The sequence below is a fragment of the Neoarius graeffei genome, chromosome 19, assembly GCF_027579695.1.
Source record: "Neoarius graeffei isolate fNeoGra1 chromosome 19, fNeoGra1.pri, whole genome shotgun sequence".
Classification (NCBI taxonomy): Eukaryota; Metazoa; Chordata; class Actinopteri; order Siluriformes; family Ariidae; genus Neoarius; species Neoarius graeffei.
Genome location: NC_083587.1, coordinates 63,159,989 through 63,187,295, shown reverse-complemented (window position 1 = coordinate 63,187,295; position 27,307 = coordinate 63,159,989). Strand labels below are relative to the sequence as shown.

Sequence of the window (27,307 nt, the reverse complement as noted above, 5' to 3'; positions counted from 1 at the left end):
GATATTTTTTCCCATTCTTCCTGCACACAGGTCTTAAAGTGTGCAATAGTATGGGTTTGTTTGTTTTGTATTTTTCATTTCAAAATTTGCTAAACATTCTCTAATGGGAACAAAGGGGACAGGCACCCTCTTCTTCCACAGCCATGCCTTTGTAATGTGTGCAGAATGTGGTATTGTCTTGCTGAAATTTGCATGGGCAATCCCTGGGAAAGATGTTATCTCAATGGCATATGTTGCTCCAAAATCTGTGTGCTTTTCTGCATTTAATGCTGCCATCACAGAAGTGTAAGTTACTTTTACTAAAGGCACTGACACAACCCCATACCATGACAGATCTTGGCTTTTGGACTTGTTCCTGGTAACAGTCTGGATGGTCATTTTCGTCTTTGGTTCAGAGCACACAGCATCCATTTCTTCCAAAAAAAACCTGGAATACTGACTTGTCTGACCACAATACACATTTGTACTGTCTAATGGTCCATCCCAGATGCCTCTGAGCCCAGAGAAGTCTACAGTGCTTCTGGACACAGTTAACATGTGAGGCTTCCTTTTTGCACAGTAAAGTTTTAACTGGCATTTGTACGATAGATGTAACTCCGTATTGTAGTGCTTGACAAAGGTTTGGCAAAGTAATCCCAAGCCCTTGTGGGTATATCAGCTATAGATGAATGACGGTTCTTGATGTAGTATCATCTGAGGGATCTGAGATCACGGAGGTTCAGATTAGGCTTGTGCCCTTGCCCTTTACACACTAAAGTTCTTCCAGATTCCTTGAATCCATCCATCCATTATCTGTAGCCGCTTATCCTGTTCTACAGGGTCACAGCCAAGCTGGAGCCTATTCCAGCTGACTATGGGCGAGAGGCAGGGTACACCCTGGACAAGTCGCCAGGTTATCGCAGGGCTGATACATAGAGACAAACAACCATTCACATTCACACCTATGGTCAATTTAGAGCCACCAATTAGCCTAACCTGCATGTCTTTGGACTGTGGGGGAAACCAGAGCACCCAGAGGAAACCCATGCAGACACAGACCCATGCAAACTCCACAAAGAGAGGCCCTTGCTGGCTGCTGGGCTCGAACCCAGGACCTTCTTGCTGTGAGGCGATAGTGCTAACCACTACACCACCGTGCCACTGATTCCTTGAATCATTTAGTGATGATATGCACTGTCAAGGGTGACTTATCCAAATCCCTTCATATCTTTCTTTAAAGAACATTGTTTTTAAGCAGGGTGGCATGGTGGTGTAGTGGTTAGCACTGTCGCCTCACAGCAAGTTGGTCCTGGGTTCGAGCCCAGCGGCCGACGAGGGCCTTTCTGTGTGGAGTTTGCATGTTCTCCCCGTGTCTGCATGGGTTTCCTCCGGGTGCTCCGGTTTCCCCCACAGTCCAAAGACATGCAGGTTAGGTTAATTGGTGGCTCTAAATTGACCGTAGGTGTGAATGTGAATGGTTGTTTGTCTCTGTGTCAGCCCTGCGATGACCTGGCAATTTGTCCAGGGTGTACCCTGCCTTGTGCCCATAGTCAGCAGGGATAGGCTCCAGCTTGCCTGCAACCCTGTAGAACAGGATAAGCGGCTACAGGTAATGGGTAGATGGATGAATGGATGTTTTTAAACATTTCAATAATTTTCTCACATATTTGTTGACAAATTGGAGATCCTTGGCCCATCTTTGCTCAGCCAAATACTAGGCCTTTCCTGGATGCTGATTTTGTATGAAATTATGATTACAGTCACGTGTTGACATCTGTTTCAAATCACATTATTATTTAAATGTTTTACCTCATTACTAGCCCTAAATTTTCCCTGTCCCAATGTTTTTGTTGCAGGCCTGAAACACAGGAATGGATATATATTAACAAATGAAATTAAGCTGACCAACAAAACATGAAATATCTTGGGCGTATACTGTCTGCAATGAAATACAAGTCGAAGTAAATTTAGAAATTGCTGCTTTTCTTTTTTTTAATTTGCATTTTCCGTACCATTCCAGCTTTTTCTGAAATGGGGTTTTATTTTTCATTGACTTTATTTAATGTTACTTTACTCTCCTCAGCAGAAGTGGGTAGTAACACATTACGTTAGCACAGTTGCATGTCCTTAAGTAACTTTTTCCAATAAATTATACTTATAAGAGCAGTTTTAATGCATAAAACATTTCACTCTTACTCAGGTACATTTACAATTTAAAAAATGTACTTATACTCCCTTAGACTAGACTACACACTTCTCTCTCATTTTAATTAATTTATTAAATTTTTATTCACACACAGTCTCTACAAAATTGACTGCTTTCATACACAGACTTTGAATAGGTATGTGAGCAAAATTTTCAATATTGCTAAAAGCTAAATCAAATAGTACATATAGAAAGAGCCTGAAAAACCCTTTAAAGTGAGACATAGATCAAGTTTATAACTTGGGAAATAACAAAACACTGGCAATTTAGATCTTGCATTAATTAGCATTATTTTGTCCTTTGTTTTCCACTGAAATTAAAACAAAAGCTGTGACCTCAAGCATAAAAATAAGCTATTTTTTTATCGTAACTTGATTAGCATAAGGCAGTTTATTAGGCAAGAAAGTGAAGTTTCTTTAGAGAGTTTTGGTATGAAACATTCAGGAATCCTGTTTCCCCACAATCTTGGTCATGATTATTTACATTTTTGGGTCATGGAATCAAATGTTGTGGGCAATAAAACTCATCTTCATTCAAATTCATTAAAATTTCATTCACTTGTAGTTAAGTCTATCAGCTAAAAATTTGTTACAGTTTAAAGACTGTGCTTTTCATCCCCTTCAGCAAAAATTATTTTATGATCCAAAAATCAAGTTCACAATAACAGCAGTTTGAAACAAGCACTGCATCACTAACAAGAACTAAATGAGACAGTCAATAACGGTGTAGCTCACTCCTGCCTTGTCTAGTCCAGAAGGAATGATCTAAAGTGGGCCACCTTGTACAATAAATGCTGCAAGCTATATACACTATATAGAAGCTATATACACCTATTTGCCAGAAAGAATCCAAAACAGTGAGGAATTAACCGAGAAGAAGCGATTTTTGTTGAGCTGCTCATTAAGGCTTAATTAGTTCAAAGCTTCATTAATAATTGTAATTAAGCAAATCTGGGTAAAAGTTATATGCATCCTAGGCACCCCGACTTTCATGCCGGAAAGAATCAAAATTGTTTAAGAATTGAGAGAGGTGATTGTGTGGAAACTGCTCATTAGAGATTAATTAGTCCATATCTTCATTATTAATTGCAATTATGCAAATTTGGGTAGAAGCGATATGCACCCCAGGCAGACCTACCTTCCTGCCAAAGAGAATAAAAATCAGTGAAGAATTGAGAGAGAAGAAGCAATTTTCGTGAAATGTGGACAACACCAGACGGACAACAGACGAACGATGGACAACACATGATGGCATAAGCTCATCACTTATTGGCCAGATGAGCTAACAATGTGAAATTAAGTCGGTGGTGTTTTTTTTTTTTTCTCCCAGTGGTGTCATCATCAACCAGAATCCTCGGAATTCCACAAAACAAGCCAGTACTGATTTTTCTGGGAACACCCCAAACTGCAAGAGGAAATTCTAACCAAGATGGAAGCCATAAATAGTGGAGCTAGTTACATACCTAGTTTGAACACACAAACACAAATGTATATAAAGACCAGGACTAAGTTAAATTTGAAGAAATTAAAATGTAGTGAATTTGGCAATGGTTTCAAAATATTTGTTAAGAAAAAAATGGAAGAGATGAGTAACAATGGGGTTCAAGGGAAAAATAAGGAGGCATATAGTTAATGAAAAGACAAAAACTAAAAAAATTAACTGAACTAAAATTAAAAGCGACAAAAAAGAAAACGAAATAAAAACTACAATGAACAATGCAACACAAACTAAAACAAAATGGGTAAAATCAGGTTCATTTTCTTTTTCATTTTGTTTTCCCCCTCAAGACTGTAATGGACTAGTTCCAGAAGGTGGCAGTAATACAATGCTGGCTGCTGTAAAACTCCAAAGATGATGATGTTTGAGGTGCATATAGAAATCCTATCGTAACTAGAATGAGCAAGCTGCATCAAACGTATTGCTGAGCTGTGGGCTCATTACGACACCATCTTTTTTGAAAGCTTATTTTCCAGTGTCCTTTTAAGATGACAGATAAACAAGTTGATGAAATTTCTTGGAGGGGACATGAATACTTCGCTGTTAACATTCTCATCTCATTATCTCTAGCCGCTTTATCCTGTTCTACAGGGTCGCAGGCAAGCTGGAGCCTATCCCAGCTGACTATGGGCGAAAGGCAGGGTACAGCCTGGACAAGTCGCCAGGTCATCACAGGGCTGACACATAGACACAGACAACCATTCACACTCACATTCACACCTACGCTCAATTTAGAGTCACCAGTTAACCTAACCTGCATGTCTTTGGACTGTGGGGAAAACCGGAGCACCCGGAGGAAACCCACGCGGACACGGGGAGAACATGCAAACTCCACACAGAAAGGCCCTTGTCGGCCACGGGGCTCGAACCCGGACCTTCTTGCTGTGAGGCGACAGCGCTAACCACCACACCACCGTGCCACCCGCTATTAACATTATGCCAACAAATATTGGAAATCAAGAGGGATCACCTTCCATAAGGAAGAATTCAATTTCAAAACAGTTTTTGGGCTATTTATGGTATTTTGGTATTTGAGGTCACTGATTTTTCATATGGTACACCGATAAAGGGCTATCTATTTAATATGCTAATACTATTATAATGATTTATGTATGGAAGGAAGAGTGTAGAATACATGTATTTAAAGGATTAGAGGACACTGGATTGATGGATGGATGGATTGAGCTGGGGATTTCTGCATGACTAAACAGTATGTTAAGCAAGACAATTCTCCTGTTTTCATCTTGCTCAAAGACCATATATTTAAATGTTCTTGTCTATGATGACAAGTCTCAATGTCAGAACAGGTACAAGAACTGACACAAGTCACCAAGATTACAAGCAAACACCATTTATTTACAATAACTTTAAACTAGATAGATACTGTGACTAAAGTCACAGTGATTTGCGCTAGCTCTTACCAATCAGGACATCTGGTCACTGTACCCTATAGATCCAGAATGGTAAGAGATCGAGAATGATGCTTTGTGAGGGGAAAAAAAATCCCGTTTTTCATGGATCATTCCGGTTTGGTTATCCATATAAGCACCAAAAGTCATGGCAACTTAATTCAGCCTGGAGGTATTCATCATGTGAAATTTGCTGACGATTGATTTGAAAACCTGAGGGAGAAATAGCATCCTAAAAAAAAACATTAGGAGAATAATAACTAGATGGAGACTGTGACTAAAGTCACAGTAATTTACGTTAGCTGACCTTTGTCAGTTGATGGTCAAGGAAAAGTTGCACCCTGCCGCCCTGAATGAAATATTAAAAAAAAAAAAACTGATTGAAAAGATCATGAAAATTGACAGTTACGTGATTGAAAAGAATCCTGTTTTTCATGGATCATTTGGGATCAGTGATCCAGATCAGCACCAACAGTCATAGCAATGTAATTCAGCCCAGAGGTAGTCTTCATATGAAATTTGGTGATGATTGGTTGAAAACTGAGGGAGAAATAGATAGTTTTCACTGACGTCACGGCATTCTGGGGAACGCCCCCCCAGCCGCCATCTTGGAGGGCAAACAAAACGGACCATCGCCACTACTGGCTACATTATCTCGGACGAATTTATGAAGTTATATAGTCAGTTTTCTAAAATAAAGATCAATGTCGGCAAAATCAAGCAAACAGAAGTATATAGATACACATCTCACGGTATGCAGCCAAACTGGCCTTGATTGGGGGAATTGACCCCTACGAAGTGGACAAAGATGCATTTTCAAGTGACTATGCAGGGCTGCCAAAGCATGAAACTGCCAAAGCCTGCTCCAAAGCCTGAAACTGACTTCATCAAACTTTAAAGGCTGTCTGATATATACAACTTTATATATTCACAGCGCGCCTTTTGGTGGATGCCGCCTGATTTGCGCAGATCCGATTTTTTTTTTTTTTTTTGGGGGGGGGCGTTGGAGTGTCTGATTCAGTGGTGGCTGGTAGTCTTTCAAACAGGGGAGGCTGGTCGGTTATGATATTTCCAGATTTTAAAAGAAAAAACACATCAATTTTGCCCATACTCTTGCCTCTGATCTGGCTGATTGTTGGCAGCGTCACAAACTGTGAAATAACAGGTTCTTTTGGCCTATTAGCCTACTGTCCAATATACATGATGGTGGTGTTGGGGGGAGGGGGGTATATTTTCACATTTTATATTTTAAAATTGTGGCATGTTGTTTAAAAATTGATCATTATTGAAAGCAGCTCTTTGTCAGGAACCTCAGCAGTAGAGCTGGGTGCCACACATTTCATTCAATGACACTTTCCCTATATTTTACTTATTTTGACTGAGAAATGTTTTATTGACAATTTTGATAACCCTTCACTTTTAATCCAGGTCTGTAGTGTGAAATGTTCTCGGCTGTGTTTTTGTTTAAAAATGTTTTCCAAATTGTAGCTGTGTTTAATTCATATCCAGAAAAATATATATTCCAATATAATATACTCAGCATAAACATTTTAAATAGATTCTATATTTTTGGTCCATCCATGACATATTACTAAAGTAGCCTATTTACTGTTGTTGATGTGGGTCACTTGCTGTTAGCCAATTCACTTTCTCGTACCAGGAGAGCTGAAAGGAACGAGTATTATTCCCTACCTTTTTCACCAAGTCAGTTTGAGGCATTGGTCTATCCTGCTCTTTAATTTTAATTTTTTCCTTGAAAGGAAGACTGGCAAATGGCTTCGCCAAAATTAAATCAGCAATGCTTGGCATCCGTGCGCAGCTTTCTTGCTAGCTGACTAGCCCCCTCAAGTTCAAGTTCAGTCACTCAAATAAACTAAATTTCTGGAACTAAGATAGCAAACTTGACAACACTATATTTACACTTTATTTACAATGAAAATATATACAAACTAAAAAAGCTGGTAGAAACCGTATGTAATGAATGAAATCGAAATGTAAGCTGATCTCTTACAATACAGCACTTGCGAATCCGCATGGGACTGAACTGATGTTGCCAGATACTGCTGACGTTATCCAGCCCAAAATATGTTCAAAACCCGCCAATATGCACTTAAAACCGCTCAATTGAGCGGGAAACCCCCAATCTGGCAACACTGTACCGCTGCCTGTCTATAGTTGAAACGAGCTGTCAATCAAAGAAAATATCCGGCCACTTTCACCAATCACCAGTCTCCTCGCGGAAACTGCCATGTCCCTCCCATGTGAGGCTCGGAGTCCGTGGGCGGGCGTTTTCGCAGTATTTGTCCAATAACCGTCTTGCATTTTGAGATTGAAAAGCGCATCGCTCCCAAATGCCACTGAGGCTGGGAGTCCGTGGGAGTCCATAGGCGGGCATTTTCACAGTATTTGTCCAATAATCGTCTTCCATTTTGAGATTGAAAACGCAGAGCTCCCAATGCCATTGAAGCCCACTGAGGCTGCGCTGCATCGCGCTGTCACGAGGGGGAGAAACTCACGCACACATTAAAGTTATAAGGGCATTTTTAGAGGAGGCTGAGCCTCCCTCGTTGTCTTAGAGCAATCGCCCGTGGTCTGATTATAATTTCAAAGTAGATTCTGTATTAAAATTACTAAATAAGCAAATCCATTACAGTCCATGAAACAGGAAGTATAAGGATGAGAAAAAAACAGTTTAAATCGGGAAGCTGCGCACATTTGCGCAGTCCTGCACACCACTCAGGACTACAGAATAGACCTAAAATGTTTTTCAAAAATGACCCTTGCGTGAGTGAAGTGACAAGTTTCAAATAGAAATGTGACAAACGAGCGATATTAAGTGTACATTACAATGTAAACGTACACTCAGTGGTTCCAGTTAGGCATTCTCCAGAGATTGTTCACATGATGTTTTGGTTTCCAAAAACAAACTTAAACACAATTGATTGTTTATTTAAACAACTTACCACTTATAAAATGATTGGAGCAGACTTTGCTGTGTTTGGAAGGCTGATAATCCTTGCAGTTGATTCTCGCAAGCCATAGATTTCTCCTTTGTATGCTGAGTTTCTTTGTTTGCTCGCCTTCGTGCTCCCGTACAGTGGGAATTCCATAAAAGCTCCGCTTGACTTAATCATCTGACCTATTACAACAGCCGTGAATACAACAAGTTTGCACCATTGCTAGCTTTAAATAAATGTAAAAATATATAAATGAATGTAACTCTCGCGCTACAATGTGTGCTCAGTGACCCGTACGGTAAGCTTGCCCTCCAAGATGGCTGCCACCAGGGAATCCCCGACTCTGTGACGTCATGTGAAAACTATAAATGATTGACAAAAGCCTGTTTTTCATGGATCATTCTGGTTTGGTGATCCGGATCAGCACCAAAAGTCATAGCAATTTAATTTAGCCCAGAGGTATTCTTCGTGTGAAATTTGGTGATGATTGGTTGAAAACTGAGGGACAAACAGTGGCCTAAAAACATAAGGAGGATGATGATAATAAGGATAATAAAGTAGAAAGATCCTGAGTGAGAGTAGCAATTTGCGTTACCGCAATTCTTGTATGACAAGAATCCGCCAATCAACATGGTGTCTAATTGTGCTGGGAGTAAACGGCTTGTGTCCTAGTTATTTAGTTATTATGGGATATCTCTGGTTGTTTAATACCTGAAAAAATAAAACTCAATAAAAACTAAACTAAAATTGGGAAATTCCTCAAAATAAAAATATAGCTAAAACTACTTGTGCACATGTAAAACTAAACTGAAATAAACATAAGCTGAAATGCTAAATAAAAATGAATGAAAATTTGAAAACTGTAATAACTCTGGACAGGAGGCAGGCTTGTGACAATTCAAAGGTGCTCTAGTGCAGCAGATAACATAATATAATATTTCAGAGGAATCTTTCAAATTGTGATACAAGCACCAAATTCGGCACAGATACTCCTTAGACATTATTCTTTTGAAAAAGTATGCGGGCCACTTGAAATTCAAGATGGCTGCCCATTTTAAAGATGGCCACCATGTCCAGTACAAAAATATATCATTTTGCCATAACTATGCACAGACTTGTCCGATATGGATGATTCTGGCATCAAATTATACATTTTTGACCATGTAGAATCCAAATCTGGGAGAATAAAATCACTCAGAAGCTTACTTTTGCCTTATTCTTGGCCTTTTGTAAAATAGTCCACTAACATAGCTAGCATGCATGTTTGTGTAGACTGTAGCAATAATTATAGTTTGGGGTGTAGGGTGTAGCAGTAGAGGTAGAGGATGTCCTCGTCATAGCAAACAGTGTTCTGCCTCTCCTTCAAGGGATTGGTCTGCACCAGTTGTGGGTGGCCTTTGGCCAAGGACGGAACCTGAGATGGATTCCTGTACATGACCTGCACCTCTCTTTAGGACTGGAGAAGAGCAAAGGAATACTCTTCTTCCATGCCTTCACTGGTTGCGATGTTATCAGGCTTCCGCAGCAAAGCGAAGAAGTCTGCATGGCAAACCTGGGATGTGTATCCTGAAGCTTCTGATGTTTTTGCCAAGCTCAGCCAGTACCCACCAACAGTAGATGATGATGATCTGGAGGTCCTGGAGAAGTTTGTGGTGACAATGTATGACAGGTCCAGTACAGTTGCACGTGTTGATGATGCCAGGCTGGATATGTTTGCTCGAAAGCAGAGGCCATATGAAGCCATCCCTCCAACTCAAGCAGCACTACTTCAGCATGCAAAGTGCGCTGCCTATCAAGCAGGCTGTATATGGAGTCAGTCAACACTGCGCCAACCAGAAACACAAAGTCCTGCTGACTGGGGATGGACAAAGAGTGGAGACACATGGAAGGTCTTCTGGACAACGCTTCCACCTATTGCCGAGAGTTGCCAACAGCTGACCAAATGTGGATGCAAATCTGAATGCCGTGGAAGGTGCAAATGCTACTGATTCAGTCTCACCTGCACCGGACTATGTAGCTGCAAATGTGAGGACAAGTGAAACCATGCAGCTCACTGCTGGGGTGAACAGTGCATTTGTGAGCTCTGTATTTGACTCCTTGCACTCTGCAGTGACAAACATTGACCATAACTAAACATTCCAGTTGTGCATTTAAAAATAACAAATAAATAAAATAGTTTGTAGGATATGTTCTGGTCTATGTATATTTTTCATCATATTTTTGCTAGAAATGGCATAAAGGAGCTTCCTAGAAGGTTAAGAGTGGGATTTTTAGATTTCTCATAGTCAAAAACCTACTTTTAGACACCAAGATCATTCAAATCGGTCAAAGTGGCCAGATTATATCCCATTTTCAAGTCTGCAGCGGCGACCATCTTGAAAATAAGCAGCCATCTTGAATTTCAGGTGGCCCGCATACTTTTTCAAAAGAATAATGTCTAAGGAGTATTTGTGCCAAGTTTGGTGCTTGTATCACCATTTGAAAGATAGTGTAGCAGATAACTGAAACAATCTTTATTTCTGTTCATTTTTGCTTTTCAGTGATTTTATTTTGTGCACATACACGGCTCTGTGTTGCTCAGCTGTCTGCAACACAGGAATGTATGGTAGGTGATTTTTTTTTTTTTTTCAGAAACTTTTTTAAAATATTTTTTGAAATTCTCTTTACATCCTGATAGCAATTAATAAATCAAATGCTCTGATAATAAAAAGAAAAATCTGTCATCTGTGGCAGTCACAGAGCTATAAAAAGCCTGTACCATCATTTCATTCCCTCTGAATGAAATGTCTGGATGGCCTGCCTATCTGTGTGCAATCTGCCCGTGCACTGATTGAGCGTGACAAAGCTAGGCAGACATTTTTCAGACATACTGCTAAAGCTAGCAAGCTAGTCAACAGCTGTGAGTACTAACAATAGCCAAGTTTGTAGTTTACATTCATTATGATAAAGTTAGGTGTTTTCTTACATGTGAATGAGACATGACACACTACACTCCTCTCCACAACGCTCTCTCTCATGGACTTGTCCTCCAAAGGTAATCAGATACTGCGCGTTCATGTGTTTTGGAGGGAGGGAGGGAGAAGGAATTTTCAGTTGGATACTTTCAAAATCTAGCTTACTAACGCTGGTGTCTCCAAAATCACCTACTCTGAATTTAAGCTAGTTTGGAAGATTTATGAAAGAAACCTGTCAAAATTTCCTTCATTTATGTTATTTGATAAATACAGTATATAATTTATTTTTATGAGGAGTATGATTATAGTACTTGAAAGAGCAGATTCTACAACCCCAATTCCAAGAAAGTTGGGATGCTGTGTAAACTGTAAATAAAAACAGAATGCGATAATTTGCAAATCATAGAAACCCTATATTTCATTGAAATAGTACAAAGGCAACATATCAAATGTTGAAACTGAGAAATATTATTGTTTTTTGAAAAATATATGCTCATTTTGAAGTTGACATCAGCAACACGTGTCAGAAAAGTTGGGACAACGGCAACAAAAGACTGAAGAAGTTGGATAATGATAAAAAACCGAATTTGGTTAATTGGCAACAGGTCAAAATATGATTGGGTATAAAAAGAGCATCCTAGAGAGGCAGAGGGATGGGGAAGGGTTCACTGCTCTGTGAAAGACTGCGTGGGCAAACAGTACAACAATTTAAGAATAACATAACATTCTTAATGTAAAATTGCAAAGCATTTATGGATCACATCATCTATGGTACATAATATCATTAAAAGATTCAGAGAATCTGGAGAAATCTCTGTATGCAAGAGACAAGGCTGAAAACTGACATGGGATGCCTGTGATCTTCAGGCCCTCAGGAGACACTGCATTAAAAGCAGACATGTGTCTGTAGTGGAAATCACTGAATGGGCTCAGGAACACTTCAGAAAACCATCATCTGTGAAAACACTTCATTACTGCATCCACAAATGTAAGTTAAAACCAGATATAAACAATATCCAGAAACATTGCCATGTTCTCTGGGCCTGAGCTCTTTTACGATGGACTGAGACGAAGTCCTCAGGAAAACTGTCCCGAGGTCTGACGAATCAAAAGTAGATTTTTTTTTTTTTTACATTTTATTATTATTACTTTTTAGAAATCATGGACACCGCGTAGGAGAGGGACCATCCGGCTTGTCATCAGTGTACAGTTCAAAAGCCAGCGTGTGTGATGGTATGAGGGGGCATTAGTGCACATGACATGGTAAGGCATCGTTAATGCTGAATCATATATATATATGTTTCAGAGCATGCCATCCAGACAAAATCTTTTTCAGGGAAGGCCTTCCTTCTTTCAGCAAGACAGTGCTAAACCACTTTCTGCACATATTAAAACTGCATGGCTCCATAGTAAGAGTCTGGGTGCTAAACTGGCCTGCCTGCAGTCCAAATCTTTCTCCCATTTAAAACATTTGGTGCATTATGAAGCACAAAATACAACAAAGGAGACCCCGAACTGCTGAGCAACTGAAATTGTATATCAGGCAAGAATGGGACATTTCTCTTTCAAAATTACAGCAATTGGTCTCCTCAGTTCCCAAATATTTATAGAGTGTTCTTGAAAATAGAGGTGATGCAAGACAGTGATAAACATGCCCCATCTCAACATTTCTGAAACGTGTTGCTGACATAAAATTCAAAATGAGCATATATTTTTCAAAAAGCAATAAAAATTTTCAGTTTCAACCTTTGATGTGTTGTCTTTGTACTATTTTCAATGAAATATAGGGGTTCCATGATTTGCAAATTATCGCAATCTACTTTTATTTACAGTTTACACAGCATCCCAAATTTTTTTGGAATTTGGGTTCTCTGTTATATTTTATAAGACAAGCACTTTAAAGGTCATAGGCAAAGGTTTTCAATTTATGCATATTTGAAACTTTATATGTTAAACCCTCTGTAATTTTCTTCTGGTCCCAAGAAGTATTGTTAATAAGTAATAATTAAAATAAGTTAGTGCGGATCGCGACGAATTTCTGCTCTGCGATTTTCGTGACCACTCGGCGCGTGACGTCATCCAAGGCAAACAAATTGCTTGAGTTAAGGCCACTTCAGTTTATTTGCATTGCTGTTCAGCTTGAGTGCAGATGTGCGTTTGGGAATTTCCAAAGAAAAACTATGCCTTATTGTTGTGTAGTGAACTGTAACAGCGGGACCAGTTCAGGAAGAAGTTTTTACCTTTTTCCGAGAGAGGAGAAGAGGCGGAGAGAGTGGATTGTGCGTGTGAAGCGAGAGGGTTGGCAGCCAGGTAAATACGCCACTCTGTGCTCCGATCACTTCGACGACAATTCATTTTTGAAGAATCCCTATCTGGGGCAGCACGGTGGTGTAGTGGTTAGCGCTGTTGCCTCACAGCAAGAAGGTCCGGGTTCGAGCCCTGTGGCCGGCGAGGGCCTTTCTGTGTGGAGTTTGCATGTTCTCCCCGTGTCCGCGTGGGTTTCCTCCGGGTGCTCCGGTTTCCCCCACAGTCCAAAGACATGCAGGTTAGGTTAACTGGTGACTCTAAATTGACCGTAGGTGTGAATGTGAGTGTGAATGGTTGTCTGTGTCTATGTGTCAGCCCTGTGATGACCTGGCGACTTGTCCAGGGTGTACCCCGCCTTTCGCCCGTAGTCAGCTGGGATAGGCTCCAGCTTGCCTGCGACTCTGTAGAACAGGACAGAGCGGCTAGAGAGAATGAGATGAGATAAGAATCCCTATCTGTTGGAGAGTTTATGTGTCAGTGTTGGACAGAGAAGGCTCAAACCTGATGCTGTTCCGACAAAATTTGAACACAAAATCAAGCAGTCAAAGAAGAAACGGACTAGCAACACTCAAGCAAAAAGGAGAAGATTGGAGGTAAACATTTGTATCTTTGCTTGCAATTGACAAGTCAAGAATCCTGAGGGATCCTGTACAATCTTTGTGGAAATGAGACAAAAGGGATATTTCCTCACTTAGAGTAGGCTATAAATAGTATAATGTTTGTATTACTATTAGCAATATATTATATTAGCAATATAAACTAATCCACATTATATTATAGGAATTGTGTGTGCCCATGTGGTTTAATTATTCTTCAAAAGGGCTCTTATTTAGTATTACGACGAAAGTAAGAATTTATCATAACTACCAGAATAAATCATTTGGGCGCAAGTCTTGTTGAGGTCAGGGGTCACCGCGATCAGAGTCGGCCAAGTCGCTGTCCGATTCTGAGGCTGCATGGTCAAACCAGTGAGCCACATTCACGGATTGCTTCGCAATGGCCATAGGTTCATACATATATGGTTTCACCTCTCGATATTCAATTTGGAGAGTTCCTACTTCACAATCACTATTGCTTTCAGACATTTTACACAACCTCTCACGACCAAAGTCTGTACACGTGTGCTTGGTTTGCAAGTAAACACAGAAATGCTCCCAGTCTGTTTGCCTTGAATGACGTCACGATGACTGTCCCCTGGCGGTAAAAGTGCGCATAAGTGAGATGTAAACAAACCTTTGGAACTTGCACAAACCAGTATATTTTAACCGTTTTATTCAATTTTAGGGTGCAAATTAGACACCAGGAAGATTGAATTCGCTTTTTGGGTCGATATTCTATGTTCCACCTCTGACCCTTGCCTATGACCTTTAAATTTTTATTTTGGGCATATCAGAATATCAGTTATGTTTGAATGTAATACATAATGTAATAAATCATCATATGAAGTTACTCACTACTTGAGGAGTCATTTTATGAGATTCTTTTTTATTCGTACACAAGTTATTTTGATGAAGGCTTTTACTTCTACTTGAGTCATTATTATAAATTAAAAGTACTTTTACTTGAGTACACTTTTTCCTTCTCTACCCACCTCTGCTCCTTGGTTGTTTAAAAAAGTTGGACAGCAACTTACTTCATATACAACAATGATAATAGGGTCAGGAAGGAAATGTCTATGGTAAAGATAAGGATTTATCTTCACTGGACAGAAAGTGCAATTGTTTAAATAATATATCTAACATGGATATTAAATAATTGCTGATACCCTGGATAATGAACACAACAACAGTACACATGGCAACTGATTTCCGACATGAGCCCCTGACGGCCACTGGGTCCCACTGCACTGCACTGTCGATATTTATGCCAGTAATTCTGCAACATATATGTTAAAAACTACTCAAAAAAGTGCAAAAGTAAATCATGGGGATTGAAGAAACCACCTTGAAACACTTTGTGCAATGTCAGCTATAAACTACACCCTCCAGTTACAAGGAGTTGCAACAATAAGGATTTCTCCAGTAGCCTTCCCAGGAATAAGATGGATATGACTGGAGGTCTTTTGTGCAGCTGATAAAGCAGAAACCTGTTGTTGCAGTTTGTGTTTGGTTATTTAATACATTTTTCCTTCTTTTTTTCAGAATCCTACTTGACCAAAGGCTCGCAAGATTAAAAAAATTAAAAAAACAGTGACCCCCTCTGCATCAATGGCAGACAAGGAGCAAATCAAACAGACTGCAGCCATAGTGCTGGGCTGCTTGGAGAAAGTGTCCTCCTTCGCCTCCACCATCAACCCTCTGTTTGGTATCGTCACCACACTGGTTGGTGTAGTGAGGGAAGGGCTGGTGGAAGATGAAGCCAACAAGCTGGACAAGGACTTTGAGCAGATCCATGACAAGTTGGAGAGCATCTCGAAGCAGAACAAGAAGCTGCTGGACCATATCCGCATTTCTGAGATCGAAAAAAACTATGGCGACTTGGAAAAGAACATTGAGCACCAGTACCGAGCCTTCAAGATCATGGTGGACGGAGTCAGGAAGTACCCAGAAAAAGGCGAGTATTACAGGGAGAATTTCAAGAAAACCTATAGAAAGCAGCAAGGCCGTCTGAATTTGAATGAGTACTATCGAGCCGTCATGGAAGAGCAAGGTCCTTTTGGGAGGCCAATACTGAAAGATTACCTCGAGCACTGCAAGAGAGACAGGGAGATTATGGAAGCTAGGTGCGCACATCTGGCCTACCTCTTCCACATCGGCCTCATAGCACTAATGGCCTACTATGTAGTCACTGAGGATGATGAGGATGAGTTCAGGGACGAATGGAGCCCAAGGGTCATCAACATTGAGACCAAGATGCAAGAAGCTCTGGATGAGTGTAGCAAGAATAAGTGACGCCATATGCACTAAAATGTTGGTAAACCATAGCTGTCTTACTTTCTGCTGCTTTATAATAGAGTCAGTGATCAATAACATCAGTGCAAATTATGTTATGAGCAATGAGAACACTATTCTTTTTCTCTTTTTGCATTGTTTCTCTGCCTGCTTATCGGAATAGCACTAAAAATTCCAATAATGTATTCACGTTAACAAGCTTATGCAATGTCTTATATCACTGCATAAATCTAAATGTGTTGCTTATTCTATATCAAAGCTGCATATTTTGAATAATGGATCATACTGTTTCAATGTTTTCATAAAAATAAATATTTCAACAACAACAATTTCAGAGTTTTATTTTATTGACTTTTAGCTTGCAAAGTCAATAGATTAAATGAGATTAAATCATATTATCATGTGGTCATTGTAAAAGTCTCAGGACATGTAGCTCACTCCAAGCTGTTCAGGTATACTCCCCACAGAGCAATATGCATCTGCTGCAGTACCCTAGTGTCATCTGCAGGCTTTACAAAGAATTACAGAAGCAGTTAAATCTGGAAAGATTTTTCTCCAGGATGTACCCACATGGTAGTCCCAGGCTGTCGTCATAAGGGACTTAAAACAGTGCCTTGAACAGTTATTCATCCACTTAAGCTTCTTCCCATTTTACACATTGTTTATGTTGTATGTCAAGAACCTACACAACATTTGGGATATTTCTGGGGGTATCCTGACGGATACTTTTCTAGATTTTTTTTTTCAAAACGTTCAGCTACCCTTTCCAAATTCCGTATTTTATTTATTTCTGAAGTGAACATAAGTAATCATAGCCAATGCAGCAAACTACTGTATTTTACAAAAATAACATTTTCCTAGAAGTGTTAATACATAGCCACTTTATATTTGGTGAACTAAAAAAAAGTTCTGAGACTTTACAGCTAGAAGTGTGTCCAAGTTCATCAAATGGGCAAGCACAAACTTTTACAATATTATAAAGTAAGCTACCTTCATTGATAGCACTTTGCATTCGAACATATCGTACTTATCTCTGTACTTTAAGCCACACGAGTCAGTGACCCATTATCAAATTCTAAATGATTCACTATCACATACCTCACCTCCCTCTTCTGCATCTGCCTTATCCTTCTATTGGGTATTTATTGTCTTCTTCATTGTCCACACACGTCTCTCTATTACATATTAAATATTCAATTTGGTCACATTTAATTTTATGTATATAAAAAGCACTTTTAACAGTAGACACTGTCACCAAGAATCTTAACAGAGATCCAGATATTGATTTTGATCCCTGATATGAGAAAGGCAAGAAAAAAAATCTCCCTAAGACAACATGAGGAAGAAACTTTGAGAGGAACAAGTCTCTTCTGGATAATAACACTGGATAGTGCTCTTATGAGTCATTACTCTGCCACAATACTGTATGCTATAAAGTCAATCATTAATGAATGCACTGAATGGTCTTCAGTGTGAGCATCAGAATCCTTCTAGCCACAGTGTCCAGTAGATCTACAATATAAAACTGATAAGATATTCTAAAGAGTGCATTGATACAGTATAAAACTGTGATTTGCAGCTTCACTACTGTCAAAGGTGTTCATCTTATCTAATTATCTCTAGCTGCTTTATCCTTTTCTACAGGGTCACAGGCAAGCTGGAGCCTATCCCAGCTGACTACGGGCGAAACGGGGGGTACACCCTGGACAAGTCGCCAGGTCATCACAGGGCTGACACGTAGACACAACCATTCACACTCACGTTCACACCTACGGTCAATTTAGAGTCACCAGTTAACCTACTGTAACCTGCATGTCTTTGGACTGTGGGGGAAACTGGAGCACCCAGAGGAAACCCATGCGGACACAGGGAGAACATGCAAACTCCACACAGAAAGGCCCTCGCCGGCCACGGGGCTAGAACCCGGAACTTCTTGCTGTGAGGCGACAGCGCTAACCACTACGCCACCGTGCCGCCGTCAAAGGTGCTGTTCTGGAAAATTAATGGTTGAAAAATTAAACACATTTTGACCAATCTGAAGCAAGAATTCAACATAAATCCCAGTATTTTACTCTTCAACTTTTTTTTAAACTCTCAATTAATGTCCCTATCAGGATGCAATAAACACGAGTGATTATATAGAAAAAAAGAGAGAGAGAATAAACTTCTAGATGGCAGCTTATATGGGTTGGGTGTGGTTCCTTCAAATTTAGATTTAACAAACAGGAATGAAAATGTATTAGACATAGTTGGACACATTAAGGATGCACATACTGTACATCCTTATTCTCTGGATGATGGCAGCCATGCATTAAATCATTTTGTCATTTCTTTTGACATTCTTATTTTAAAAACAATCTGAGTTCCTTTGAACTGAGGACTGAGGCTATGTCCCACGCTAATGGCACTTCAGTCATGTGACATCAACAGTCAGATATAGTCCAAATACAAATACAGTGAAGGTCCAAACAAATCAGTATTGAAGTAAATGGCATAAATTAATATATGATGGTAAGTCAAAAAGTTCTAAAACAGATGTTATAATTTCAAAAGGTGTGAAAGACATCCCCCAGAATTCTACAAAGAAGGAATTCTCCGATGGAAACACCGCTTACAGAAGTGTTTAGACTTATATGGAGGATATGTAGAGAAATAACTTTATTTTCATAAATAAATATTTTTTTCAATTTGTCTTAGAACTTTTTGACTTACCCTCATACATACAGGACACGTTTTCAATGTAATAAAAACATGGAATAACAAGTGTTGCCAGGTAAAACAAACCTTGTCCAGTAGCACTTATGATGAATATGAAGGAAAATATCGTGAAAAAATTATTTTTGACCTTTTTGGTGACCTTGACCTTGTGTGAACATACTTAGCCAACATGGTTCTGATTCTCTGCTGCTCTCAGCCAATCAGAACACACCATACTGCTCTCACACCGTACTGCATGATTATTACTCTCTTACATTCTTACAGCATGGTGACATAGTGGCTACCACCTCTATATGAAGCAGTAACCACAAAAACCTTAACCTTGACCTTGAAGGGATGACCTCCAAAATGTTGGAGGTTCTATTTGAGACCAATGCCCATCTGTCCTGAAAGTTTCATGAAGATTGGTCCAGCCATTTTCCCATAAAATCATTAACAAAAAAAACCTACAAACAAACAAAAAAAAACACCGAAAACAATACCTCGCCCCCTGGTGAACTCCGTCACGGGCAAGGTAAAAACATTCCCTTCTAGCGGGTTTCATTAATTTGGTTCGATAGCATGCAATATTGTTAGCATATCACTTATCCTACGTGTATTACATCGCTCTACCCAATGGAGAATGAGCATTGAATATGGTTTACAATATTGCGTGGTTGTTAAGACAACATGACGTCACATGTTGGAAACATAAAACTTCTGCACTAGTAAGCAACTGTGACAATTTCTAAACAAACATGGCCGCCTGGTTTCTGTCATTAAATACGGAATATTTTGAAAGAATTTTGAAAGAGAAAAATGTATTGAATACCCGAAAAGAATGTGTATGTATAATAATAATAATAATGGCTTTATTTCGTGGTATATCAGATGTATTCCATTCAGCTATTCGTCTTTGACTCATTCAGTATCATGCTCACTGAATGGAATATATCTGATATACCACTTGACACTAGCCAATATTATTTAAATGTTTCACATTCTTATTTATTATCATATTGCTTCTAACTTCTTACCTTCTGTGATGCAATGCTTTGGTCCAGGTGCATTACTTTTTTTTTAAATACTTAATTACAATATGTCAGGAAATGTTTAGCCTTTTAGATCTTATGCTAATTAGCTTTTTCTTGTACTCAGTACAATGCTGTACTCAACCCACAGAATACTAAATAAAGCTGGGCTCCAACATATAACAAACCTGCTTGTCGAGCTTAACCTCTCATACAGGTACAGACATGATGTTTAGTGTAGCATATTTTCCAATGTTTGGATTCCAATGTTCTGAAAGTTTTAGTCTCATCTCATTTCATTATCTCTGGCCGCTTTATCCTGTTCTACAGGGTCGCAGGCAAGCTATCCCAGCTGACTACGGGCGAAAGGCGGGGTACACCCTGGACAAGTCGCCAGGTCATCACAGGGCTGACACATAGGCACAGACAACCATTCACACCTACGGTCAATTTAGAGTCACCAGTTAACCTAACCTGTATGTCTTTGGACTGTGGGGGAAACCGGAGCACCCAGAGGAAACCCACACGGACACGGGGAGAACATGCAAACTCCGCACAGAAAGGCCCTCGCCGGCCACAGGGCTCGAACCCGGACCTTCTTGCTGTGAGGCGATAGCGCTAACCACTACACCACCGTGCCGCCCTGAAAGTTTTTGTAATTAATTTAATTGATTTGATTTGTCACATAGATCACATAGTGACAGGGGAAGAATACAGGGCAAAGCCCAAATTGATTTTCAACCTCTTTGGCATAGGTTTTACACCAGATGCCCTTCCTAACACAACCGTCTCCAGTCTTGGGACCGGCACTAAGTATGCACTGGCTTGTGTAAACCCAGTGGTTGGGTATTTTACCTAATTTGCATGTCTTTGACATGTGGGGGAAACCGGAGCACCCAGAAGAAACCCATGCAGACACAGGGAAAACACGCAAACCCCACACAGAAAGGCCCCATCGGCCGTGGGGTTCAAACCCAGAACCTTCTTGCTGTGAGGCAATAGTGTTAACCACTACACCACCGTCCTGCCCCTACTGTATTTATAATCTGAAAATGATCATTACTGCTATTGTAGAGACTTTTTGTTCTTTTTGTGGTTTGTGTGGAAAACCTCTCTGTTTCTCAGGATACTTGATGCAGTCCCAAACCATTTTGCAGAGCAGAGCAGTGTTTACAGAATGTTGCGCATTTCTCTCAGAGTTCATAGGAATGCTTGCAGGAAGGAGATGGAGCTCATCCAAAGTGGGAGTGCCATGAGGAGCGAGGCTATAAATACACGTCCAGACCCGAAGCCTCCAGCTCTTCAGCGCAGCTGGGCTTCACTGGAACACCACAGAGGACACCTCTGCACATTTCCCCGACTAAACTGTAAGCCTTTTTCTCCTCTCAGGCTTTGATGTGTTTTATTTTGTGCTTCTTTGCTTTTCTTGTTCTTTTTATTTGCTCAGATAGTTTTAAAAGATCAAAATGTAAGTTCAGTGAACACTGGCATTGGAAAAATATATATGTATATCTATCTTTGTACCTATTTGCACTGTGGATTGTATTTGCTCAGTTCTGGTTTGTAATAGAGCCAATAAGGAAAGGATGTGAGATGGCCGGATCTTGTGCTTAAGGAAATATTGACGTGCATAACATGGTGTCTGCTGTGTCGCAGGAACCAAGGAAATGGTTGAGAGAGAGAGAGAGAGAGACTGACCGACCTTGCTAATCATAGAAGTGATAAACTAGATATTGGATGTTGGTTAGTTTTGGGTTGGAGCGTTAAAAAAATGAAATTAAAGGGAGGGGTGGACAAATAGAGACTGAGATGTTGTTTCCGGGAATTCTACAGAATAGGCGTCAAGATCAAGGTTCGTCACGTGACTGGGGCGGGACAGGAAAGAAAGAACATCAGCAGGAGGGAATCATAACAATAGGTCCGTTTTTATATCCAAGTATACAGTTATAGTAAATGAATTGACACTATTTTGTTTATTTTGAACATGATGGTAGTTATTACAGCACGGGAACCGGATCCGACGAGTCATTCTTCCGGGATTGGAACAGAACAGGATGCTTATTTATTTATTTATTTATTTATTTATTCTGTTATGGGATTGGAGCAGTTTTGTGGGAGTGAGTGAGAATCCAGTCCCGTGTCACCCACTGAAACTAAACACAACCACAGCCATAATTAAAAGTATTTTTTAAACATTTGCTTTCGAGATTTATACTTTTTTTTACCCCAGTATAACCAGTATATATTTATTATTGAGTCAAAGTTGATTGCAAACTCCTAAATAATAATAATAATCATATAAGGTTTGACAGAGCCAACATTCTGTTCTTCTTCTTTTTCTTCTTAATAATAATAATAATTGTTTCTTTTCTGGTTTATAATAGGCGGCACGGTGGTATAGTGGTTAGCGCTGTCGCCTCACAGCAAGAAGGTCCGGGTTCGAGCCCCGTGGCCGGCGAGGGCCTTTCTGTGTGGAGTTTGCATGTTCTCCCTGTGTCCGCGTGGGTTTCCTCCGGGTGCTCCGGTTTCCCCCACAGTCCAAAGACATGCAGGTTAGGTTAACTGGTGACTCTAAATTGACCGTAGGTGTGAATGTGAGTGTGAATGGTTGTCTGTGTCTATGTGTCAGCCCTGTGATGACCTGGCAACTTGTCCAGGGTGTACCCTGCCTTTCGCCCGTAGTCAGCTGGGATAGGCTCCAGCTTGCCTGCGACCCTGTAGAACAGGATAATGAGATGAGGTTGTTATTATTATTATTATTATTATTATTATTATTATTGTTATGGCTGCACGGTGGTGCAGTGGCTAGCACTGTCGCCTCACAGCAAGAAGGTTCTGGGTTCAAGCCCAGTGGCCAATGGGGGCCTTTCTGTGTGGAGTTTGCGTGTTCTCCTCATGTCTGCGTGGGTTTCCTCCAGGTGTTCTGGTTTCCCCTACAGTCCAAAGACATGCGGTTCGGTTAACATGGGGTAGCCATGGCCTGAGGTTGGGCTGAAGTGCTTGAGCAAGGCACCTAACCCCCAACTGCTCCTCAGGTGTTGTAGCATAAATGCCCACTGCTCTGGGTATATGCATGTGCTCATTGCTCATTTGTGTGTGCATGTGTGTTCACTGCTTCAGATGGGTTAAATGCAGAGCAGGAATCTCACTGTGTTTAAATCTGTGCTTGAGTGTATGTGTGAAAAATAAAAGGCTTCTTGCTTCTATTATTATTATTATTATTATTTGAGACTTGTCCAGGGTGTACCCCGCCTTTCGCCCGTAGTCAGCTGGGATAGGCTCCAGCTTGCCTGCGACCCTGTAGAAGGATAAAGCGGCTAGAGATAATGAGATGAGATGAGATTATTATTTGATATACTGCTTATCCATTGTGGGTCATGTGGAAGGTGGAGCCAATCCCAGCTGACATCAGGCGAGAAGCGGGGTACACCCTGGACGGGTCCCCAGTCCATCACAGGGCCAACACAGAGGCAGACAGACACTCACATACACACTTTAGAGAAGCCAGTTGAACTGATTTGCATGTCTTTGAACTGTGGGAGGAAACCAGAGCACCCCGAGGAAAAGTCACGTCAAGTCAGTGTATTTGTAAAGCGTTTTTAACAACAGACATCGTCAAAAACAGCTTTACAGCAAAATAAAGACTTTCAACATCTCATCTCTCATCTCATTATCTCTAGCCGCTTTATCCTTTTCTACAGGGTCGCAGGCAAGCTGGAGCCTATCCCAGCTGACTATGGGCGAGAGGTGGGGTACACTCCGGACAAGTCACCAGGTTATTGCAGGGCTGACACAGAGACAAACAACCATTTACATTCGCATTCACACCTACGGTCAATTTAGAGCCATCAATTAACCTAACCTGCATGTCTTTGGACTGTGGAGGAAACCGGAGCATCCAGAGGAAACCCACGCAGACACAGGGAGAACATGCAAACTCCACACAGAGAGGCCCTCGCTGACCACTGGTCTTGAACCCAGGACCTTCTTGCTGTGAGGTGACAGTGCTAACCACTGCAGCACCATACCCACATTAGCATTTTTTTTTTTTTTGCATAAAAATGTACATAATGTGCAAAACGACTACAGTATTCCTAGGGCTTTTTTGGTGTCAAATTATTCATAAGTGCCTGTTTGTCAAGAACCATAAAAACGTTTTTTTTTTTTTTTATAAAATAAAGAATTTTGTCAATGAATCATTACTAGGCAGAGCTTACTCTAACAGCTACAACACATGAAATATAAAATTGCTTCATACAAAACCTGAAAATCATATTCAGGACTATATTTTGATTCTTGCTAAGAAAAAACCTGAACAAACAATGTACAAGGATACCATAGCAACTCCCTACCAACAGCCTAACAATCACCTGGAATATCATCGCAACCACCTAGCAACACCCTAGCAACCAATGAATGACTAATTACGTTCTCAGTAATACTGGAATTTTGCTTCAGGTTACCACAAAAAATGAGGATTATTTCATATTGACATGTAAATACAGACCTTGGATTTCTTTGCACAATAACAACACACCTAACGTTCCTGTGATCATCCATGGCATATCATGTATTTATATATATTTATTATATTGGTAAGTTTTTCACTGCAACTACCCCAGCTCGATGTTGCACAGCATTGCATTGTACATACAACTGGATGTATCTGCACTTAATTCCACATACAGCACATACTTTTTCAGCTCTATCATTGATATCTTTTATATTATACATTTCATTTAATCTCATTCATTCTCATTATCTCTAGCCGCTTTATCCTGTTCTACAGGGTTGCAGGCAAGCTGGAGCCTATCCCAGCTGACTACGGGCGAAAGGCGGGGTACACCCTGGACAAGTCGCCAGGTCATCACAGGGCTGACACATAGACACAGACAACCATTCACACTCACATTCACACCTACGGTCAATTTAGAGTCACCAGTTAACCTAACCGGGCGGCACGGTGGTGTAGTGGTTAGCGCTGTCGCCTCACAGCAAGAAGGTCCGGGTTCGAGCCCCATGGCCGGCGAGGGCCTTTCTGTGCGGAGTTTGCATGTTCTCCCCGTGTCCGCGTGGGTTTCCTCCGGGTGCTCCGGTTTCCCCCACAGTCCAAAGACATGCAGGTTAGGTTAACTGGTGACTCTAAATTGAGCGTAGGTGTGAATGTGAGTGTGAATGGTTGTCTGTGTCTATGTGTCAGCCCTGTGATGACCTGGCGACTTGTCCAGGGTGTACCCCGCCTTTCGCCCATAGTCAGCTGGGATAGGCTCCAGCTTGCCTGCGACCCTGTAGAAGGATAAAGCGGCTAGAGATAATGAGATGAGATGAGTTAACCTAACCTGCATGTCTTTGGACTGTGGGGGAAACCGGAGCACCCGGAGGAAACCCACGCAGACACGGGGAGAACATGCAAACTCCACACAGAAAGGCCCTCGCCGGCCACGGGGCTCGAACCCGGACCTTCTTGCTGTGAGGCAACAGCGCTAACCACTACACCACCGTGCCGCCCCTTATTATACATTTTATATTTTTTACCTTTTTACTTCAGTAAATCTTTTTTTTAATGTAAATTCTGTTTTATGTGACCAGGCAGTCATAAAAAGTATCACACTGTATGTTGTACTGTGTATGGTTGTGTGTGAGACCAATACATTTTGATTTCATTTCATTTGATATCACCTGCTTGAGAAAAGGCTTTAAATGACTTCTCTTGCTATGTTACAGAAAGAATATTTGCCTCCCTTAACGGATTAAGACAGGACCTCTTTCCTGACATCCAATATGAGTGGTATGGCAGAATGGATTATGGAGAATAAGGACAAAATTGAAAAGGGAGTGGAGATCCTCGGCAAAGGCTGCGAGATCCTGGCAGCCACTGTAGGCCAGTTCCATCCCGTCTTGGAGGCAGTTTTTATGGTCTCAGCTGAGCTCCTTGGCAACCCAGATGGCGGCGAGGCTAAGTATCTTGCTGAGCAGTTTGAAAGTGTCAACCAGAAGCTGGAAAAGGTCCAGAGTGAGATTAAAAAAACCGAGCTGGTGCTGCAGCGATCATCATTGAACATCCAGTACTTTAAGCCCTACACACAGATCATCAACCAGTATGAAATGTTTAAATATATTTTCAAAGCCAAACCCAAGTTCAAGAAGCTGAAGGTAGACGAATTCCTCATCCACTTTGAGGAATATGAAGGAGACAAGAACCTTGAATGCTTGTATGATGCCATCACTAAAGAGAACGCCTCTGGGCATGCAATGCTGGACACGATTCTGGTCACTGAGCAGCGGAGCAGGAGGGCAGTGGAGGAATTCTGTGCTTGCCTGAAGAAGGTCTTTGTGGTTGGGATCATATCATTGATGGGCTACACTGCACTTAATGAAGGCAGTGTTGGACAGGATATGGTGAAGAAATGGCAAGACCGCATGGAGGACGTGGAGAAGCGCATGAAGGCGGCTGTGGATGAATGTGTGAGCAACTTTGTTGAGCAAGCCAAGACTGATTTAGAACAGAAGCTTAAAGAGAGTGAGAGCAGTGTTGACCCTGAGTATGCTAAATCTATACTGGATGCCCTTGTCGAGAAATATGACTGGGTCTCCTGGTCAGTTAGGGTCTTTAAAGATGATGGGATATTTCTGTTTGGCAAGCGGCACCATGTAAAAAGTGGAGGTGTCAATTATTTTGAACATTTGGGTAATAATAAAATAAAGATTGTTGTGTCTTTTACTGATGACCCTAAACCACTCGACAAGGTCCAGATAAAGGATCAAATAGAGAAAGGGAAGCAGAAAGGTAACATGCAATCTATGGCTGAGTCTCTGAGCGAGAATTTTCCCAACTGCCTTGTACACGCTGTCAGTTCCTCCAAAGTAAAGGAAGCCAATAATTTCAACCCTGAGCACTTTTATTATATTTATCACAAAACGGCATACATCTGTATCCACACAGAATAAGAGAATTTAGATCAAACTAAATACAGTGATGGTAATCATAGTCAACACAATGTGCAAAATTTGGATTCTCCAGACACCTATTAATTAATGAGTTGTACATTTTTACAAAAAATTCTGTTGTTTTTTTTGTCGTTGATTGTTTTTGTTGATGATGTTATAGTACTTGTAGACTGAAGGGCAAAGCAGTAAGCCTTGACAGGAACACCGGCAAAAAGGAAACATGGACTGAAAAGAAGTTTGATCTTGTTTTTAATGTTTGTACATCATATTAACCCTTACATATAGAAATAAACCCAAGGTTTAGAAAACCTACTCCTATCTCATGACCTATTATTTCTGACACACGTAAGACAAGAAACTTGGCTGGACATGCAGTATTCCAGGCTTTGTCACCCCCCACCCCCCAAAATTAGTAATTCAAAATCTATTAG

At 40.6% G+C, this 27,307-nt stretch overlaps 2 protein-coding genes across 5 annotated transcripts in view; both read left to right on the top strand.

Annotated features, from left to right (window-relative positions):
• The window catches only part of LOC132868012 (protein rapunzel-like), a 31,762-nt gene extending 15,279 nt beyond the window's left edge, over nucleotides 1-16,483 (top strand). For all 4 annotated transcript variants that reach the window (XM_060900991.1, XM_060900989.1, XM_060900988.1 and 1 more), the window contains exon 2: nucleotides 15,451-16,483. In XM_060900991.1, coding sequence (XP_060756974.1) covers nucleotides 15,517-16,200 — 684 coding nt within the window. In that variant the 5' untranslated portion in view covers nucleotides 15,451-15,516 and the 3' untranslated portion in view covers nucleotides 16,201-16,483. The remainder of the gene's footprint in view (nucleotides 1-15,450) is intronic.
• A 4,707-nt stretch (nucleotides 16,484-21,190) lies between these two features.
• Nucleotides 21,191-27,188, top strand: LOC132868011 (uncharacterized). The gene is made up of 2 exons (XM_060900987.1): nucleotides 21,191-21,295; nucleotides 25,653-27,188. Exon 2 carries the CDS (start codon nucleotides 25,710-25,712, stop codon nucleotides 26,874-26,876), a length of 1,167 nt encoding a protein of 388 aa, XP_060756970.1. The 5' UTR covers nucleotides 21,191-21,295; nucleotides 25,653-25,709; the 3' UTR covers nucleotides 26,877-27,188.
• The last annotated feature ends 119 nt before the right edge of the window (nucleotides 27,189-27,307 follow it).

Bases quoted from the DNA above. Each gene is read 5' to 3' on its own strand.
- LOC132868011 (XM_060900987.1), top strand. From the start codon at position 25,710: ATGAGTGGTATGGCAGAATGGATTATGGAGAATAAGGACAAAATTGAA.